Raw genomic sequence first — 22,391 nt, 5'->3', positions numbered from 1 at the left:
CTGATTGTGCCAAGTTTTCCTCGGTCGTCGTCTGCTTCTTTTTCCAACTACATTCGCCCCATAAATTTGTTTAACCGTTCTTTCTTCACTCATATGGAGAAGAAACCTTCAGATTTTACCGAAAAAGATCTGTTGCACAGTAAAAAGTTCAATGAGTGGCTTGATATTTATTTTTAATGCATTGTATTATATTTTTAAACTTTAAAAACGTTCTCCTGAAAAATCAAGTTTTTTGATTTATGACATTCTCGAAAGGAGTGAGCGATATGTATAAGTATAACGGGAAAATATGTAGTACGGAGGATATAGTCAGATAGGGAAAATAGCGAAGATGATTCTGGAATGCCCATGTCAGTAAAATGCAAGAAAATAGACTGGCCCGAATTGCTCTTCAAGAGAACCCAGACAGAAGAAGACCACCTGGAAGACCTCCAAAGCGATGGCGTGACACGCCATCGCTTTGGAGGTCTTGCAATGTCCGAGATGTGCTCGGGCGATGCAGAACCTGTACCTTGCTGTTGCTGCAAGACCCATTCTTGCAATGTGGTTGTGGAGTCTGCAATATCCAATTGCTCTTGAAGGCATTAAATCTGAGTTTCATCGCATCCGAAAATTATTTTTTGTAAAGAGCATTTCGTAGTCGTACAGGAGAAAGTGACCAACTAACAAAACGTAAAATGTTCAGAAGAAACATTTAATTTAAGTCACTTTTGCCTGGCAAGAAAATAAACATAAATGCAGTTAGTCATTTTTAAGTCAATATATTATACTTCCAAGTTTAAAATCGCTTTGCATAGGGCACTGCATCAAATTGACGCAGTGTTATCTTGATCATTACTTACATGAAGGCAAGGTGATCACTCTTGCGCTTCAGGAACCAGTCCAGGGTAATATTAAATAAATATTACAGTGTTAAATCACTAATATTTATTTTCACCTCCCCCCCTGGGAATCGAACCCGGGACCTCCAGAACGGTAGCTAAACACGATTTTTTTTACATTACATTAATACAATTTTTTACATTACATTAATACAATTTGACATTACATTATAACAATTTTTTGTAGTAATGTCTCCTTACCGTCCTGGCGCGCAGCTGGTCCTCGGTGCGGTGCACGGCGAGCAGCGGCGCGACGCGCACGAGCAGGCGCCACCACGGCCAGTCGCGCACGGCCAGGAAGGCGCGCACGTTGCGCTGCACGCAGCGCGCGGCCACGTGCTGCACGCGCAGGCGCGCCGCGGCCCGGCGCGCCAGCGCGCCCCGGCACGCGGCCTGCAGCGCCACCACGCGCGCGCGCAGCCGCGAGTCGCGCAGCGCCTCCAGCGCGGGCAGCGCGCCGGCGCGCAGCAGCACCTGCCAACAAGAGACGGAGGGTTAACAGATATATATTTAACGTGTACTAAAAAATGAAGCAGAGATCGCAAAAGTGGCATTTTTTCTTTATTTTAAATTCTTTTGCATTTCACAATATATTATAATTAAAAGTAACAAAAATCTAGAAAGTCCTACCAAAAATCATTTTTAAATCGAGCCAGCGATATTGCCCACTCCTTTCAAGAAAAATCAAAAAACTTTATTTTTCAGGAGAACGTTTTTTAATTTAAAAAATATAATACAATGTATTAAAAATAAATATCAAGCCACTTATTGAACTTTTTACTGTGCAACAGATCTTTTTAGGTAAAACCTGAAGGTTTTTTCTCCATTTGAAAAATATTTAGTATATTTAAAAAATAATTAAAACATACCTTTTCTTCAAAATGCAAAAACAACACTTACTGCCCTGTAGCGGGTAAATATTGAGTTAAAAATATGCCACTTTTGCTAGGATATAGTACATTTTCTGGGCATTCCGAAAACCATGCACAACTGAAAATTGACGTTTGTTGATTTATGACGTTCTTGAAAGGAGTGAGCGATATGTGCAATGTAATGCTTAATGAAATATACGTCAATAATGTTTCTTTTAATACATTTAAGACAAATATTATTGATGTCTATTTGACTAGTTGATAAAGAAAATTTCTATTATTTGATAAAAACATGTAATGTAAGTTTATCAAATAGTTATACTTTTATGTACATGACAGTTTATTTTTATTTTTATTTTTAGATTACTTAAGTGAAAACCTCTAATTTGAATGTTTTTTTTATTTTATTATAATATTTTATTTTTGTTAAATATTTAGTTGGTTTTCCAATAAATAAAAAAAATAAATAAAAAAGTTCATAATATTAATACAAAAAAGATCCCACAAAGGCATGGCCTGTGTGTGGGTATACATTTTATTTTAGATTATAATAAAGGGCACTGGCAATAATACAATAGATTTCAGAAATAAAATTAGATTAAAAGTGCTAATATAAAATACAAATATTTGATTTTAACAGAAAACAAAAAATCAAAAAGATGAAAATGAAATAAGTTTGCAAATACGTACTATATGATTTAAAAGAAGAAAGTACTTAATAATATGAACTTTTATAATTTTTTTTAACTATTTACCTTTCAATAACTCATTTATTTCGAAGAAAACCTTATTTTTTCATACAAAAACAGTATTTTAAGCAAAAAATTCAACTACGTTAAATGTTACCTGAGTTTAAAGAAAATTGAGTCGCGGGTTATCGATTATCCCGCCTTAAGGCCCATGTTTTTGTAGCCAAAAAAATATTTTTTCTTCAAAATAAATACATGGTTTTGAGAAAAGTTATGTATAGTAAGGAGTTAAAAAATATTTTTTTTTTCAATATACATATATTAAAAAAAAGTCTAATTACAATTTATTTTCTTTAAAAAAATGAAGCGTGAAGAGACGTCCAGCCCTCGGCGCGGCTGAGCGCGTTGTGATTTAAACGCTTGAGATCTCTGCCTTAGGAATGATTGAGACATATTATAGCATAAATTGTTATAAAATCATAAGAAATACACAAAGGCGCAATACTTCACAATCCATTAATCTAACGAAGTGCCCAAAGCACCAAAAGATGCGGAACACGAGAAATAAAATAATTTACGTGAAAATTCATAACCTCAATAGTAAAACCATGTAATAAATTGCACAAATTATGTAAAAATAATTTAAATAATTAACCCACAATATCTGGTAATTAGTTTTTATACGTAGATAACAACTGTGGGAAAATTTGCGAATACGTATTTTTTAAATTATTGTAAATTATTAAAGTTCACAGCTAATTGCCGAGTCAAGGCGACGTTAGTGTATAGATCATGGGATCGCGTGTTCGAATCCCGCTGCAGGTAAGGCATTGAACTTTAGCTCAGCAAAAATTCGATATTCGCACGAGTAGTCTGTTCGAATTTCAAGTCGTACAAATATCGAACTTACTAACGAAAATGTACATAGAAGAATATTAAAGTCAAGTCGTAAATTAACTTACATTTTGAGATGTCAAAATAGGTGAAATAGAATATGGAAGTCTGGGTATCTACAGAAGTTACGACCTGTCAAAGGCTTGTTTAAGTGATCACTTTATACACATACAACATCCACCAATCTACCGATGATTGACAACCACATTACTCGAATTTAGTAAGTTGCATTTATCCATCAATTGACATCTTCTATGACATTCGAATTTTTGGCACCATCTATGGTTGTGTTGAGTAAGTTTTTTTTGATAGTTTTTAAGTTTAATAAAAAATAAACAAATATTTGTGGTTGGAAAAAGAAGCAGATTAATACCGAGGAAAATTTGGCATGATCAAGTATTTTAAAAACTTGGACTTGGTCAGGTCAGGAGTCGGAATAATCGGCGGACACGTTTGAGGAGATGCACGAATATGAAAGAGGCGAAGATTGTTTGCAAACACAGATTGGTGTGACGTTCTACCCTGTCTGCCTACCCCTTTGGGGAAGGGGCGTGATAGTAAGTTAGAATTTTTTACCTGCTGATGAGAACATCTGTAGTTCTCATAACTAATCGTGTTTAAATTTATGATTGATAGAGATAATCTTAAAAAGTGTCTTATGCCACAAGGCTAATGCAAATCTCTCTGCCTACCCCTGCGGGAAAGCGGCGTGATGGTTATGTAGTTTGGACAAATAGCGGGGATTTCACGGTACATTTTTTTTCTTCGATATTTGTCTTGTCCCGTTAGCGTTCTGAGCCAGTTTATTAATGCATTAGCTTCGCTATTCGGCCGGCGCTTTCACTCGATTAGCGAAGACGTTGAACCAGCGGAATGGGGAAAAAAACGTAAACACCGGCGTTTCGTTTCGCAGTCACGTCCCATTCTCGGGGCGCTGCCATCTTTCTAGTTCATGTCGGTACTCGTCTGGACCACCATAGTGGAACATCCACAAAAGCAAGGGGTAAAAACTATGGAAGTCGAAATGACAAATGACAAAAAATAAAAGTCAGCACGCAATAATATTTGAAGGTACCGTATTACGGGCTACTTAAACTTTGATGTGTTACTTGAGCCCAGTACAAAAAAAAATTAAATCTGTATTTGCCCTACAATAATGAACGTATTGACATGATTCATTGTTTCCCTGACAGGTGACACTTATTGTCACGATACTTAGATCGATACCACGATCTATTTTTTTTTGTACTAGGCTCAAGTAACACATCAAAGTTCAAGTAGCCCCGTTCTACGGTATATTAAAGAATTATAGGTTCCTCAAAATGGCCACATCCATAGCGTTGTGCTTGAAGCGTAATACGCTTATTTCACCAATAGATAGATGTCTCTAGTGAAATTCTAGTAATTCAAGCACTATGTTTCGAAATTTAACCATAATACATGGTACTTAAAATACTATAAGCAACTAGAAGCAGTTGACATGCGTATGCTTAGATGGTCAGCTGGAGTGTCCCTTAGAGACAAAACAGAGTTTTGCCTGGGTGTAACAGGCATCGATAGTAAGGTAGAGGAAATGCAATCGAGATGGTATGGGCTCATAGGATGCAGAGAACCTGAACAAATCGTGAACCAGACAGTCGCCGTGGAACTTCCTCGAAATACATCTAGAGGAAGATCAAAGAATTCATGGATGCTGCAGAAAGATAACATAATTCGAAGACATGACCTAGGCGACATTGTCCATGACAGAAGGACCTACACATACACATACATGACAGGAAGATCTACCTACCTATTTTACCACATGCCGAATAAATTAATGTTCGTAAAAAGTAGCACATGAAGTATAAATATAACTTCCGAAATTTGCGTGGGGTGATTGTCAATCATAGCTAGAATGGTGAATGTTGCACGTGTGTAAAGTGATCACTTAACCAACTTATGGTCGTATACCCTGTAAATAACTAGATTACCATATTATTCTTCATTCGTGCCAAGATATCAATAAAAATAAAAATAAATATAAAACAAGACTCAAGTGGCAATGGGCGGGGCATGTTGCTAGGCAGGACCCCTAAAGATGAATCCCAAAAATGGTGAGATGGAGACCTCGGAAGAATAAAACAGTCGGACATCAAAAAAGATGGCCCGACGATGTCGTTGTAGCCGCTGTGGGGGTAGAAACTGGCTGCGAACAGCAGCAGACCGAAAAATGGAAGGATAAGGAAGAGGCCTATATCCAGCAGTGAAGGACAAAAGGCAAAAGAAGAAGAATGCCAATAAAAAATCCATTAGCTATAAAATGATAGGAATCGCTCGGCTCATCAGCTCGGCGAGATCGTGCCTAAAACCATTACGGTGTTAAAATGCACGATGAAGGGGCCTGTTAGTTTCTCGAAACGTTAATAAGGTTATACGTGATGGAAATTACACTACCGGCAAATGCTATGCAAGTCTAGATATTAATTCTGCCGGCGTTCAATGTATCGATTCACAATTGTACCTGCGCAAGTCTACACGTAATCAATGTAGATCGAATAATTTATTTTATATTTTCCTTAAAGTCAGTTAATTATTGTTACTGTTTTTTCTCCTATGTCCTTTTATTTCTATTATTTATTGTTATTACAATGTATTTTGTCTGTTAGAGCTAAAATCACTTACAATATTTTATCATCAATTGATTCGACAGTTACTTTGTGGTAAATCTATCCATTTTCAATTTTACTTGAAAAATACCACTATTTTTTTTAAAGAATTTACTACTACTACTACTACCATCACGCCGTTTCCCCGCAGGGGTAGGCAGAGAGGATGGAACGCCACACTCTTCTGTCCTGACATACACTCCTCGCCTCCTTCACATCCATACATCTAGTCATACATGCCCTCCGATTACGCAGACTTTTGACACCACCAGATTTTAGGTTCTGATTGATCTGATCGTGCCAAGTCTTTTTCGTATAATATGTTTTTTAGGGATGATTCAAAATTATACCTGCCTACGTCTACATGTTTTAACGTAAAATATTTTTTCAACAATTGATTGGCAGTAATTTTGCGGTTATACATATATATTTATCCATCTTTAATTTTGCATGGAACACATTTTTTTTTTAATTCTATTGTTTGAAAATGTTAAAGTTTAAAGCTTTACGTATTTTTTTAAAAGATTTGTGTTGTCCATACGAATTATTAATACAAAATGTAATGATTTTCAATTTTTTTAAATTCATAAAAATAAAAATATTACATAATAAACCCATAATTAACAATGTGATCATGACTGAAGCATCCCCCCTATTATTCATAGGAACATGAACTTAAAATAAAGCATTTTAATAATATACAATAAAATATTTATTTATTATTAAAAGAAAAAGTTTATTTTTTAACATACAATATTAATTATTAGGAAAAGGTAAAGGCAGTCTTTGTTATTTTAGTTGTAATATTTCTATATAGCTTTTCAAATATTTAATAAAATAAATCTACATGACTGAAGCATCCCCCCTATTATTCATGTTCCCACATACGGTGTTCAAAATGGATCACGATAGATTTTAAGAAAAAGTGGTATTTACCAAGTAAAATTAACAATATTTTATTATTCTAACCCTTATCTGTTCGCAATTGTTCATAGGCCACTGCAACGCATGGACCCAGTGTTATCTTGATCGTTAATTACACGAAGGCAAGATGATAAGTCCTGCCCAGGACATTGATACCCAGCATCAGTTAAGCACTTATTTAAAGGAAAGATAACAAACGCCACTCAAATGTCCATTTGAGTTTTTCGCAGCCCTCAGGAGTATCATATTTTTCACGTTATAACGAGTAGCGTTTTATGTAATATGTGCACCAAAACCTGAAAAACGCGTTAGACTTGACCCCATACAACCCTGTGTACTGTTGGAACTGTAAACAGCGAGTGGGAGTGTGATTAGCGAACTGATATCTGGGGCTAAAATTGCGGCGGACGGCGGACAGCGGACACTTGACCGGAATCTACCGACAGTATTATGAAGCCAGAGCACATACACCTATAATGATAGTATCGAAACTATACTCCGGCAGCGTAGCGTAGTGGTTAAAGCGTTTGACTGGCGTGCTGGAGGTCTCGGTAGTAAACAAAAATTGTCATATCCTATGCATGACATGTTAAAGACATTTATTTGAGAACCAAAATTATACCCTATGACATTCTACCAAAGTGTGAGATAACAAATACAATGCCTCAAATAATCTTCAAATACAGCAACACCAAACCGTTTTTTAGCAACAAAAAAGTCATCATTATAATACACGAGAACAAAATACATGTGAAGCCGATAAACACAACTAAGTTTGGAGTAAGGTCTTAGAATATATTGCTTATACCCAAATTAATCAGCTGCCTGACATATATAAACTAGAACCCAGTCAGGGACCCAAAATGAATGAACTGAAAAAATACAAGATGGAAAGATATTTGTGTTAGTGATTAGTAATATTTTTTGTGTTAGTGATTAGTTGTATGGTTTTACTGTAGTACTGAGTCGCTGCTTAGAGCGGTTGCAAACAAATTAAAAATTGCCATGATGATTGCTAACCTTTGACATTGACTAATTACTATGTCTTTGTGTTGCATGGTTTTGTCGCGGTGCCCTATACACCATTGAAAAAATATTTTAAAAAATATTGATTGAAAATATACCTGAGATTCCGGTGTCTTCACAGTGGGCAGACGCCTTTCTGCTGGTATCGGAGCACTCGAGGATTTGTCACCTTGCTGATATAAACACTGAGCGCCCTCTTCACCGGATGCTGGCTTATTTCCGGGTGATACCACATCCGGTATCAGGTCTGGCTTGTTACCGGACTGCTTCTTCCGCGGATCTTCTTCGACCGGGTTCTTGGTATCGTCCTTCCCTGCTATGTTCTTAGCTTCAAGATCGAAGGAGAACTTGTCATCAGAAAGTGGAGACTTATCCGCTAGAGGTTCGCTCTCGTTCGATACGTGGCCAGAATCATCACTGCAGTCCGAATGCCCATCGTCATTTTTATAGTCAGCTTTCTCAATATCACCTTGAGTTTGAGTTTTTTTAGCCGTTTCAATTCTCACTTCCGCTGTTTTGATTTTCCTTTTCGGCACTTCGTTCGCGGTGCTGTGAAGGGAGACGTTAGCGATACAAGGCGTGCCTTTGGCGGTTTTTAAGATCTTGCAGTTCTGCAGTTGTATCGGATCCGCGCGAGTCTCCTTGGCGCTGTGCATCTCTATTTTGCTGATAATGCTTTTGACGGGCGAAAGAGGAGCGTCTTCGATCGCAGACTCAGCATTGAAAGATCTTCTCTCGTTGATTTGTAATCCACTTTTAGTCAACTTCTTTTGTTGAATTTTTGCGCGTACTTTATGAATCTCGCTGAATTCGTTGGAGTTTCTTTTTATTATGTTCACACTACGTGGACTGTTTTTTAACTTCGGTTCTACTTTCTCGTTTTTCTTGGGTGGTGTTGGCGCGGAGACACTTTCTTCTCGGGTATGTTGTTTCGCTTTGGCGCTTCCGCTGTCCTTGGAGCGATCTACAGGAGCTAGATCCCCAGGAGTGGAAGAGAAGAGTGCCCTCGTGGAGGACACTTTGCACTGGGAGATTTGGCCTCTGACTACCGGTATCTTGCTGGAAGATCCACTGAGAGAGGTGCTAGACTTTGTCTTCGAAAGAGGTTTGCTAGAAGGGGGCGCTTTATTCAATTCGCAAACACTTCTCGCTTTGTGTACCTTGGACCTGGATACGTCTATATTGTCGCTAGTTTTCGACTTAATGAGTGAAGTGGGCTTGTAGCTAGTTACGCTTGGACGTGGCGTCCTTTGGGTTTCCCGTTTTTTATTCGGATCGCTTGATCTTCGCTCGGGTTTTTTATTTCTTCCCGCGGGAGTTACGGGTGGAACCGGAGGATTCGACAAAGTTTTCTGTAAAATTCTGGATTTGACGTCGAGTTTGCTGGCATCGTCTGTTTTGGTTGAGCTTTCAGCTGATGCTTCAACTTTTTCGCCTTTACCCGATATGATGTACGTATTATACTTGCTGTTTGTCTTGGAGACCATACCGCACGCCGAGTACGGCGTAAAGGTCGGGATTTTAGAATTGAGCTGCATTCCCTCCATGTCGTTTAAATTCCACAAACTTTTCGTTTTATCCAGAGGTACGTGTCCCGTCAGGCTGTTGTCACCACTCCCGTCTCGCAACGATCTCAAGTCGGAGCTAGATTTCTTCAGAATACATCGCGACTCGATGATACTGCAAGTCTTCGCCTTTTGTAGCTTAGGGGGGACGAACGGTAGACTTTTGGCGCCGGATCCGGAGAACTCCGACAATATTTTGTCGAAGGTTTCCAAAGCTTTGGACAGTTTGGCGTCGCTCTCCGCGGCGAGAGGACTGTCTGCGACGGCGATCGTCTCACTATTGTCCTCCACTTTGATCACTAGAACATTTTTCCCATCGGAGGAGTCCAAACTGATGGAGTTACGCGAGACTTTCTTCTCTGGGAGAATCGTTGCCTCATTATTGTTTTTAATTTCGATATTCTCGTAAGTGTGTCTGTCGTAATCTTTATCTTTCTTGATAATCTTGTTGGCTTTTTCCTTAGCGGCTACGTGGACCACGCTGATGTGCGAGAGAAACTTCTGGACGGCGCTCTGGTTAAGTTTGATGGTCAGACCTCCGTCGTCGCTATCGTTCTTCTCCGCCTTGTTCTTCAGGGACGAGAATCCGCGAGACTTCTTCAAGTTCCCGGCGAGTTCCTGGTTACTGACGCTGAAATTTTTGTAGAACTTCTGCATGCCACTGAGTGAGGCCTTTTTCACAGCCTTGGGGCTCGGGGCGATCAACGGAACGCTGCTTTCTTCTTGTGGCATGTTCTTGATTTTTAAACTAATTTAAATCGGGATCAGAGCCACGATAGTAAACACTGTCTGTTCCGCAGCTCACATCGTATTGTCTATTCTTTAAAAGTCTAAACACTACTCGTCTAAGAGATAAAAATGAATAGTGGCAGTCTAATCGCGGCAAAAATTACGGTATTACATAGAAACATTACGAGATTTATGTACGATATTCACATGGAAAGATAATAATCGTAAGAGTAATAACGATAAATATTTCCAGCGCGTAGATCCAATTCAATTCGTGGAACTGAACGGACACAAAGGCATTAATATATAATTGACCAATTAATAATTATGATACGTTATTTTGTACCGAGTCGAGAGAAGAAAGCGCCATATATAATGTACGAAAGACAGCAGAATTGGACGTTGTGAAATAAAGCAAATTAAGAGGAGAGTACGCTATGCACACACGTGATATCAGAGTTCAGGTTGATCGAGAATGTACCGCGATAAGAGACGGATCAACAAATATGATCAATTGACAGTGTCGTAAAAAAGAAAGTTGTGTAGGTAAGGTGCAGTGATTAAAGAAATTAAGACGGGGCCTCTCGAATCCGCACTCGTTCCATTCCGCATCTGTACCTGCAGTGTAATCCAACGTGGATATATCTATTTTTCTTTCGTTAATAGTTGGTGTCGTTCGTATAACCACTTACCACAAAAGGTACAGATACTTCCATCTAAAGACGGGTTTGAAAAAAAAACATAGTTTATATTCAAAATCATAGATGGAGATATCTGTAACATTCGAAACTAGTCGTTAAAAATAAATACAATACCCAAGTATAATATTCATTAAAAAACTAGTGTTTTCATTTACAATTTAATATATGTAGAAAGAGCGTTTGTGATTGACGTCCTGACGCAGTTCAGCGTGCTTAATTGGTCAACGATGAATATGGGAATTTTGACATGTTTACTCGTCATTGTCAGCACTGAGATCGCTTACATATAAGTCGACATTCATATCGTGGTGTGTTTCTATTGTCATATTTGTCTTGGACTTGAGCTTTGAGCTTTCCCTTTTCCCCTTTTCCTCCCTCTCGTCCCTCTTCCGGATATTTTCAATAACTTACTAATGTGAAATTTTGTAACTAGAATGGTACAAAAACCTGTTATGTGTTACTCCTTAATGTTAATGAATTTAAGTAACTGTTCTGTTAAATTTCCAATAATAACTTTTATGAACTGAGACGACGTCTGAGACATCTATATATCATTAGAATCCTAACTGTCCATCAAACCTCCTCCCCTAGTTTTCCGTCTACCTCCTTCCCTAAACTCCCTTTTTCTTTGCCTTCCTCATTATCATCAATTTGTAATTTATGTTTTTTTTTAAATGTTCAAGCATTATCTACTCTCTAACAAACAGCTATACTTATGTGGTATGAAACGTTTTGACCAATATCACTAGTCTGTTTTTGGTTGGCTGGAAGATATTGCTTTTTAGCAATAGGCCCCCCAATACGTATTTCTTTTCTGTACATGAAGTTAAATTAAAAAATAAATAAATCCTGATCAATCAATATCCATACTACGCAGTTTTTTTTTTTGATCAGTGTTATTTTCAAATGACACAAATTTAAAGTCTACACTGGCGTCTTAAATGTCATCTTGTACGTAAGTATAATCCCGCCAGGTTTCAACACATTTCACGCATCATACTGTCGAACAGATTAACAAAGATACATATTTATGTTACTGGTGTAGATAGTGAAACGAGAATCAAATTATTTGAGAATTAAAAAGTGAAATGAAAGAGAATTGAAACATCGAGGAATGATACCGGATCTGAGGAGGTAACACGGCCGCGATGATTGATGGCGATGTAAATTTATTTAATTTTAAATAAATGAAGCGATCACAATTATTCGAAATTAAAACTGGACCATTTGACAGTTTGACAACGAATATCATTATGCAGCGCCCACACATCGATAAGCAGAGAAAGTGGTTTTAAAAAATGATATGCTGGTATGTCCGTAGCGTTCGGTATATATTATTTACGATGAACGCAAATTGTTTACTATTGTTTGTTAGAGGCGTATGAAATATTGGTATTTGCCAACAAAGAGAAAATTGCACGTACGTTGACGACTGCGGTACGGTATAAATCACAAAAGGGTTCAAAGAACCCATATAAAATAAACAACTTAAATACATCGAAATCCTTCTTAATAACACACATATTGGATTTATCGGATGGATGGATGTTGTGACTATGAAAATGTTAAAGGAAAAGAAGAAAATGTGTCGTAAGTGACTCTGAAAGTGTCTAGCTAGGGCTTATGCACCACCGCTCATCATGGCCCTACTTCGGCTGTCCAAACTCAAAACACAGTAAGGGACATTTTTTACAAGTACGTTTTTTTTTTTGCATTTTTGGACTAAGTAGATTCTGATTAGTAAATGAAGAAAAAACCTACTACCAAAAAATGTCCCTTACTGTGATTTAAGTTTGGACAGCCGACTTAGGCTTCAACTTTATAAGTTTTATAGCCTATACCTACTCGTCTGTGGATTTACTCTTTACTTTAAATGTTTTCCAGTACTCATTCTGATTTCTGTTTAAATATTATTAACTAAATATGCAATAAATAATCGTTACGAATTCGATTGCTCAGTGAAAGGCATGCTAACCAAAAAAATAATATTTGTAATAGTTAATTGCAAGATTATACGATTTGTGTATTGCCAGTAACAGAGAGCAGGCGTTGTGCAAAAATTAATAGTGCATTCTTTCTATCCACAGCTCGTTCGGGTTCCGGAAGTACTGCAACGATAATTGCGTTTATTACACGTACGTAATTATTATTGTAATAGAGATTCCCAATTTGATATCGTTAGCTAATAAATTGCTAAGGACTCGCAATTTTATATTATTAGCTAACAACTTGCTAAGGATTCCCAATGTGATGTTGTTAGCCCAATAACTTGCCAAGGATTCCAAATTTGATATTGTTAGCTTATAAATGTGAGTTATTTTTTGACATCTCATCAAAGATGAGGAAGAATGTGGAAGTCTGGGCATTTACGGGGCTGACGACCGTCATAGGCTGGTTCAGTGGTCACTTTACACACGTGTAACATTCACCAATTCTACCCATTTTTGACAACCACACTACTCAAATTCATGGAAGTTCTATATATATATATATATATATATATATATATATATATATATATATATATATATATATATATATATATATATATATATATATATATATATATATATATATATATATACATATATATATGAACCAATTTTGAAACATTGTTCTTGAATCGCTAGAACTTCACTAGAGACATCTATTGGTGAGATGAAAATAAAGTTTTTACTGAGCAGAAACTCTTTTATGAGTATGTGAGGTCCGAATCTTGGATTATAATCACACACATGAGAAACGCCAGCAAATGCCCAGACTTCCATATTCTTCTTCATCTTTGATGAGATGTCAAAAAATAATATGAAAATAACTCCTGTAATTGGAGATAATCCAGATTTTGTGAACAAGTGTTTGGACACACTCAAAATGTTGCGAAGTTATCACTATGTATGCGAGATAAAACGCCACACATCTTAGTCCAATTGCGTAATCCACATTTGGTAGCCACGAATCGCATTGTTCAAACATTCTTGATTAGACAATCGGAGCAAGTCAACATGGGCAAGACGTCCCATTATTTACGTACGCGTCTCCGCCACTTCCGACCGCGTGCATAACGGTATGTACTCGCATGCGCGTCTTGTTTACGAAACAACATTGTACAGTAAGATTGTAAATTTGTGTACCTACTAGCCACACACAGCTAATTGTGCGTCTAGTCATCTAAGAATACAATGCAGGTGGTTTACACCGATGATGCTCAGCGAGGAAGATCAGCGACCAAAGATTCACTGACCACCGGAGAGGTCACACAGCTTTTCACGCCCGATTTTTTACAGAATGTATATTTACATATAAGTATATTACATTTATACACAGTATTTTTTTTGTTTTTTAGAATATACTCGTGTATAGAAATATATTTTTATGTGTATTTTTTAAAGTCTTTCCTTAAAATAACTATATTCTTTTCAAAGCCATATAATAATTTCGAAGAAAAACTTATTTTTTCACTGCAAAAGCGGTGTTTTAAGCAAAAATTCAATAACGTAAAGTGGATTTTGAGAAAATCAAATTGCGACTTACTGGGCGAATGAACGAATAATGGGCCTTAAGTGGAAATACTAACTAACTAACCATCACGTCGCAGAGAGAATAGAACGCCTCATCAATCTGTCTTTGCAAACAATCTTCGCCTCTTCCACATTCATGAATTTTTTCTTTAAATACCCGCCGATTATTCCTCTTCAATATATTTAAAAATAAAAAGGTCTCAGCTAAATAAAATGCTTACTCAAATCAACAAATGATACTGCCGCGAGCACACACAAGAAGCGGCGTGTGAATTATATGATATATATACGAGTTCTAAAAAATTGAGTAGTGTGGTTGTCAATCATGGGTAGAATGATGAATGTTACGCGTGTATAAAGCGATCACTCAAGCCAGACAAATGCCAGATCGTAAGCCTTGTTAATACTCAGACTTCCATATTCTTCTTCATATATGGTGAGATGTCAAAATGTAATAAGGAGAAAAATAACTAAACTAAAAGTTAGTCTTTTGCAATTTTCGGCTTCAAGTTATTTCAAAGTTGGGGTTTTATATTCTTCTTCATCTTTGTCGAGATGTAAAAATGTGAATCTATTATAGATATGGTAAAATATATATGTAGTAAGTTCTGGATCAATTCGTCCACACTGGTTCATTTAATCGGGTATAACGAACGGCTCAGCTAATGTTGCTTTATTCATTTAAGTATTTTTGGTGAAACTCGCTCCTACGGAAGAGATAACAATTATTGCTACACTGAGATAATTAATACATCTACCTACCAGAATTTGGTAACTCTGTCTCGTTCATTGTACCCAATTCTATTTTTACACTTCACAGACTTCCTACAATCCTGTGTTCAGTATTGCATACATATCTGTACCATATTTCACCGTTTTAACATCTATCATACATCGTGTTACCGAACATTTCTCTTAAGGATCGCATCGCACCTTTCTTTAAAGAATATCTGTCTACTTTGCGCAATTTTTAGTGGGTCCAAATATTTGTTCACAAATCTGGATTATCTCCAATTATAAGAGTTATTTTTCATGTTTCGAAATTGAGCCATGTATGTATATTGAAGTTCCAATAATTTGAGTAGTGTGGCTGTCAATCATGGGTAGAATTGGTAAATGTTACACGTGTATTACACGTTACAAGTGATTTAAATTGGCCTAAGACGGTCGTAAGCCCCGTAAATGCCCAGACTTACATATTCTTCTCCGTCTGTCTGCTTTTATATTTTGACGTTAACTCAATAAACTGATCTATACATTTTTTAAATCACCTAACACACTGTTCCAAGTGAATCTGAAATCTAGCTACCGCTTATGCACCACCGCTTATCGTGGCCCTAGTTAGATCTCAACTTTATAAGTTTTATAGCCTATACCTACTTGTAAATGGATATACTCTTTATGATTAAAATTTTATCATTAATCATTCTGATTTCAAGACATTCTCAATCTCTCCATCCATAGAAAACCTTCTAAAGCATAGAAATTCATCTACCCGCTTCAGACTTTCATCGTTTACTACAATTTCACATTCTAACAGTTACATATAAAGCTACACCAGTCCATATTTGCAAACATGATCGCAGCTTCCGCATCTATGTGCGCCGATTATGACACTTTAGACTTGTCAACTTTCAAGTATTAATAAATGTACCCGATTAGCTGTTTTTTCAGACAAAGTTCTAACTGTATTCGTAAACCACATCTCTATATTACCGTTCTTTCATAATGCATTATCAATGCATGCTAACCAGTTTAATGACGTCGGTATTCATCTGGTAAGCATATCGCTCACTCCTTTCAACAACGTCATAAATCAAAAATCGTAAATTTTCAGTTGTGCATGTTTTTGGAATGCCCAGAAAATGTACTATATCCCAGCAAAAGCTGCATATTTTTAACTTAATATTTACCCGCTTCAGGTCAAAAAGTGTTGTTTATGCATTTTGAAGAAAAGGTATTATTATTTTTTTTTTAAATATCCAAAATATTTTTTAAATGGAGCAAAAACATTCACGTTTTACCTAAAAAGATCTGTTGCACGGTAAAAAGTTCAATAAGTGGCTTGATATTTATTTTGAATACATTACATTATATTTTTAACTTTAAAAACGATCTCCTGAAAAATCAAGTTTTTTTTTATATATGACGTTGTTGAAAGGAGTGAGCGATATGCCATCTCAATGTCAATCGATAATGCATCAAAAAATAATATGCCACAATAGTAATTCATTTTTCAGTAACTCTTTTGTTAGTATGTGAGGTTCGAATCCTGGATTACAATCACATACATGAGAAACGCCAGAAAATATCACATTAATTTTTATTATTTTAGCTTATAATTTGATCAGTTAATTTATTTACAACATTTTGAGTGTGTCCCAAGGAAGCAACTCTAAAATTTAGACTTAGCTTCAGTGTCACATACGGTGTTTGAAAATGATGCCGAATGCATCGAAACACATCGCTCACTCTTTTCAAGAACGTCATAAATCAAAAAAACTTGATTTTTCAGGAAAACGTTTTAAAGTTTAAAAATATAATACAATGTATTAAAAATAAATATCAATCCACTTATTGAACTTTTTACTGTGCACCAGATCTTTTAAGGTGAAACCTGAAGGTTTTTTCTCCATTTGAAAAATATTTAGTATATTTAAAAAAAAATTAAACAATACCTTTTCTTCAAAATGCAAAAACAACACTTTCTGCCCTGTAGCGGGTAAATATTAAGTTAAAAATGTGCCACCTTTGCTGGGATACAGTACATTTTCTGGGCATTCCAAAAACATGCACAACTTAAAATTGAAGAATTTTGTTTACAACATTTTGAGTGTGTCCAAATACTTGTTCACAAAAATGTTGTAAATAAATTATCTGGTCAAATTATAAGCTTAATAATAAAAATGAAAATGGTATTTTCTGGCGTTTCTCATGTGTGTGATTATAATCCAGGATTCGGATCTCACATACTAATATAAGAGTTTCTGCTTAATAAAAAGCTTCTTTACATCTCACCAATAGATGTCTCTAGTGAAGTTCTAGAGATTCATGAACAAGGTTTCTAAATTGGATCATATATATAGAACTTCCAAGAATTTGAGTAGTGTGGTTGTCAATAATGGGTAGAATTGGTGAATGTTACACGTGTGTAAAGTGATCACTTAAACCAGCCTATGACGGTCGTAAGCCCCGTAAATGCCCAGACTTCCATATTCTTCTTCATCTTTGATGAGATGTCAAAAAATAATATGAAGAATTTTGATTTATGACGTTCTTGAAAGGAGCGAGCAACATGTCAAAATAGAATTGAAAATGCAGTGGTATTTACCAAGTAAAGTTTTAATTCAACATTAAATACACAACAACTCAATTAAGAACGCAGTTAATTTGATAACCTATAAAAACCTACATAGAAAGAGGTAATTAATTAATTCCGAGTAGTTTTATTACCGTACAAACTATGTAGAAAGTATGTACATTTATGTATTTAAAGATTACATTGTGCGCCTTCCTTTCCTTTGCAATTCACTTACAATTTCCTCCAAGGGAGGTCAGTGGGTCGACCTAAACCGCAATACAGAAGCTCAAGCACGCACTTCAGCGTGACCCGCACTCGAGCGGACTTGTCAAGGGTTGACAAAACCGCACATGCGGTACTTTTAACGCAAATAAATACCAACAATGCGTCATAGGACTTTTAAAGAGAGTCTTTGACCTCTAGTGGGTAAATCAACCCCAAATCTCTTTATGGTCTATGTTCTTTGTATTGCATTACCGATATTTCGATGATGTCGTTTTTTTTTAAAGAAAAAACATGCTGGAGTTATCCTACGAGTCTTATTATGTGATAGCTGTACCCAGAAACGCGTTGTTGTAGCTCAGTCTGGTTAAATGGAAAAGAAAGAAAAGAGAAAGCACACATATATAATATGTTTCATTGCGAAGCATTGAAAACACATATTAAAAATGTATAAAACAATAATGCGATCGAAAACATTAATAATCCTAAAAATAACTGTAAAGAAGCAAGCTGTCCGCCATTACCAATGTTTATAATGAAGTGTGTAACTATTAGGTTCAAAAGATGGCGCTGCCATTACGGTCTAAAAAGCTGGTTGAAAAGAAACATATTTTACATATCCTATCGAATACGGAAAGTCTAGGTTGCAACATGGGTTACGACCTGTCATCGACTGATTTGAGCAATCACATCAATACGATATGTAAGATTCACCATTCAATTGATAATTGACAACCACGCTACACTCATATTTCTAAAAGACGTATATATGCTTCAATAAAAAACAGTATGGGTATTTTTCGAGTAATGCTTCAAAGGTGACATTTATTGTTGGAATTCAAAAGGATTATTTTAATGAATTATTTAAAATACTAGGAAACACCTAATAGTTAAATTATTTTTAATATTTACTAATTATACTCATTCAAAGCAGTCATTGTTTTTAATTAAAGTTTTACTTAATAAATACCACTATTTTCACTATATTTTGAGAGAGTGAATTTCTTTATAGACAAATAATAGATTTACTGACCTAAGGAGTGATTTACACCGAGATTTTATCCATATTTCCGAAACACACCGGAAGTGAATGGATATCTCAATATAGTAAAGAATGTTCTCTCCCACGAAAACGAATCGTTGTATTCGAGTTCCGGAAACGGATGTACAAATCTGTCGCAGAGAAATAAGTTCCTAATTAAAATAAGATACACCATAAAGCGATCCACAAATATATATCTTAAACTAAACTTCAGTTATAGAGAATTTAACTTCCTAGTCTGTAGCGTAGCGGTTAGCACGTTTGATTACCGTACTGAAAGTCCAGGGTCGATTCCGAAGGAAGATCAAATCCAACATATCGCTCACTCCTTTCAACAACGTCATGCATCAAAAAAATAGATTTTTCAGGAGATCGTTTTAAAAGTTTAAAAATATAATAAAATGTATTGAAAATAAATATTGAACTTTTTACTGTGCAACAGATTTATTTATGTAAAACCTGAATATTTTTTCTCCATTTCAAAAATATTTAATTTATTTAAAAAAAAATAATTAAACAATACCTTTTCTTCAAAACGCAAAAACAACACTTTCTGCCCTGTAGCGGGTAAATATTAAGTTAAAAATATGCCGCTTTTGCTGGGATATAGTACATTTTCCGAGCATTCCGAAAACATGAACAACTGAAAATTTACGATTTTTGTTATATGACGTTATTGAAAGGAGTGTGCGATGTCAATTCGTTTATTCGACCAGTGAATTTTTTTCTCTCGTTCGCTTGCAATGTATGTAGGTAGTAGATACGGCTACCGCGCTTAGCAACGTGGCAGATCGCGGGAAATGATGTGGTCGTGGATGTATTACGTCCCCGTGAGTAATTACAGCGGTAATTAACCAATAACACGGGCATCTGTGTCATTCGGCAGCATGTGCGATCTCTCGGATGCATTTTCTATTCCGGCAGCCGTTGAATATTCATGTCTCAATAGTCCAGTCGCAATGTATGCACATTTGGAATTGCATTTATTTAAACATATTTATATATTTTTTAGTCTGAAGGCCCAATACACGATATATCGCAAGTTAGTTTTATTTTAACATTTGACGTCATAGAATTTTTTTCCTTAAAACGCCATTTTGTATAAAAAAAAATAAAGTTCTCCTTCGAAGTAAATATATGGTTTTGAAAAGTATTTTTAATACATTTTATTATTTCCTTGAACTTTGTAAACGATCTCATAAAAAATCAAGTTTTTTTTATATATGACGTTGTTGAAAGGAGTGAGCGACATGTACGAAGGTATTAAATTCGAGTGTGTCCAAATTTGGGTTTCTCCACTAAGGAGTTATTTATATTGACGTCTCAACATAGATGAAGAAAAATATGAAAGTCTGGGTATTTACAGGACTTATGACCTGTCATAGGCTGGTTGAGCTGGCAGTAACAGCATGCACAAGCACGCGAAAATATATATGCTAATAAGTAGTATACAGTAAGATATGTAAGATGTCTTAACGGAGACGAAGCATCTTTTATACAAAGGATGGGTGTGTATAAGTAAAAATTAAATACATTTTTTGACAAATCAGATGAAGAAGAATAGGAAAATTTGGGTATTTACAAGGCTTACGACCTGTCAAACACTGGCTAAATTATCACTTTACACGCGTGCAACATTCGCCAATCTACCCATGATTGACAACCACACTACTCATTTTTTTTGGAACTCCTACATAAATCATTGAACTCATGACGCTGTACGTGTGAGTTCACCGGAGCCATCTATGTTTGGATCGAGAAAGGTTTTATTTAGCAAAGACCGAGATCGAGAAAGTTTTTATTTAAAAAAAAGGTTGGATCGAGAAAGGTTTAATTAAGCAAAGACCTTTTTATTTAGATGTATACAAGATCCTAACAGGAATATTTTACATACTGGGAAATGTAAAAATTAAGCGGAGAAAACCCAGATCTGTGAACAAACATTTGGACACACTCAAAAATGATGCCAAAGGTACAACTCTCACATATGGATACACCGTCGCGAACAACCTAGATTTAACACGTTCATACCTCCGTTCAAAGGTCTGAAGGGGTCACGGAAGAGAATAATACCGGAGAATGTAGGTATTACATTATTGCTGTGCATTGTCTGCCTTGCGTATAATATGAGCGCGTTAGTCACCAAGTAACGTGTTCAATCCCCAAACATCCATATTAATCTCTGCATTAAAACGTACTATCGTTATTCCGGGGCACTGTGTACGAGATCATACGCCCAAAAACGCAAACGCCCCTTCAAATAAAGTCACTCCTAAAGCAAGTGAGCGAATCATATTATTATTGTTGTATACTTGTTAATTTATCACTGTACAAAACTGTACTTATTTTGTTAACATAAATATATTTTATGTTGCAATATTTTGAAATTTAAAAATAATATTTTCCGAGAAAAACATGGCACGATCAGGTATGCCAAATACTTGAAAGTGATCAGGTTAGGAGTCGTAACAAATGTATGAGGAGATGCATTAACGTGAAAGAGGCGAAGAATGTTTGCAAAGACAGAGTGGTGTGGCGTTCTATTCTCTCTGCCTACCCCTGCGGGGAAGCGGCGTGATGGTTAGTTAGTTTTTTTTTATATTTTCTTTATAATGTAAATGAACATCTCGTCACGGGTTCTGCCTAGTGAGACGGTCATCAAAAAATAAAACATGTTTTGTAAAAAGAAATAATTATAAATAAATAAATATTATTTTTATTGATATCTTAACACATCGCGGAAAACGCTTAAAAGCGTCTTCGGCTGTTAGTAGAAAGCGGAAGACGCTTATAAATGTTATATTTGCTAACTTTTGGTAGAGCGCAAGAAACAAAAAATATTGGATAGATTGGAATTAGGTTTGCGGCTACTTGTGATTAATATATGACCCTAATAAGTATACTAATTAGGGTCGGTGTTGATGAAAAAAACACCCGACAACAATGTGTTAACAGAGATGAAGAAGTGACTCCGGAGTATGTAAAAGAATTGCGCATTCCAGACGAATGGGTTGATACACGTCTCACGCTACAACGGCTATGGGTAAAGTGATCTTACCAACTCGCAATCAGCGCACAAAATTTGACAAGCGTACCTTTGCTATTGCGGATCCGATGGCATGGAATGCATTTCCGCCGGTGCCAGTGGTTACAAACAGTAAGAGCTAGATGATGAATAGAAAAAAAACTAAAAAAGCATTTGTTTGTCAAATCGCTTACGCAATATCCTTTTTCCCAATCAAATCGCGGGAAAGCGCCCTTGAGGTAGTATTTTACGAAAATGGCTCTAAATTATATATTTTTTTTTTTTTTTAGTTTTATTAAATAAATCATATTTCACAAAACAGAAAACGATAATTTAAAGAGTTAAAAACAGACA

The 22,391-nt window shown here is 36.0% G+C and overlaps 1 protein-coding gene across 4 annotated transcripts in view; it reads right to left on the bottom strand.

Annotated features, from left to right (window-relative positions):
• The window catches only part of Mhcl (Myosin heavy chain-like), a 186,636-nt gene that overhangs the window by 33,379 nt on the left and 130,866 nt on the right, over positions 1 to 22,391 (bottom strand). For all 4 annotated transcript variants that reach the window (XM_088256444.1, XM_088256445.1, XM_088256446.1 and 1 more), the window contains one exon: positions 1,083 to 1,355. In XM_088256444.1, the coding sequence (XP_088112570.1) occupies positions 1,083 to 1,355 (273 nt within the window). The remainder of the gene's footprint in view (positions 1 to 1,082; positions 1,356 to 22,391) is intronic.

The sequence above is a fragment of the Brachycentrus maculatus genome, unplaced genomic scaffold, assembly GCF_059751285.1.
Source record: "Brachycentrus maculatus isolate JH-2025_06_01 unplaced genomic scaffold, ASM5975128v1 h1tg000061l, whole genome shotgun sequence".
Lineage (NCBI taxonomy): Eukaryota > Metazoa > Arthropoda > Insecta > Trichoptera > Brachycentridae > Brachycentrus > Brachycentrus maculatus.
Note: the sequence above shows the minus strand (reverse complement) of the source record. Positions and strands in the feature narration are given on the sequence as shown.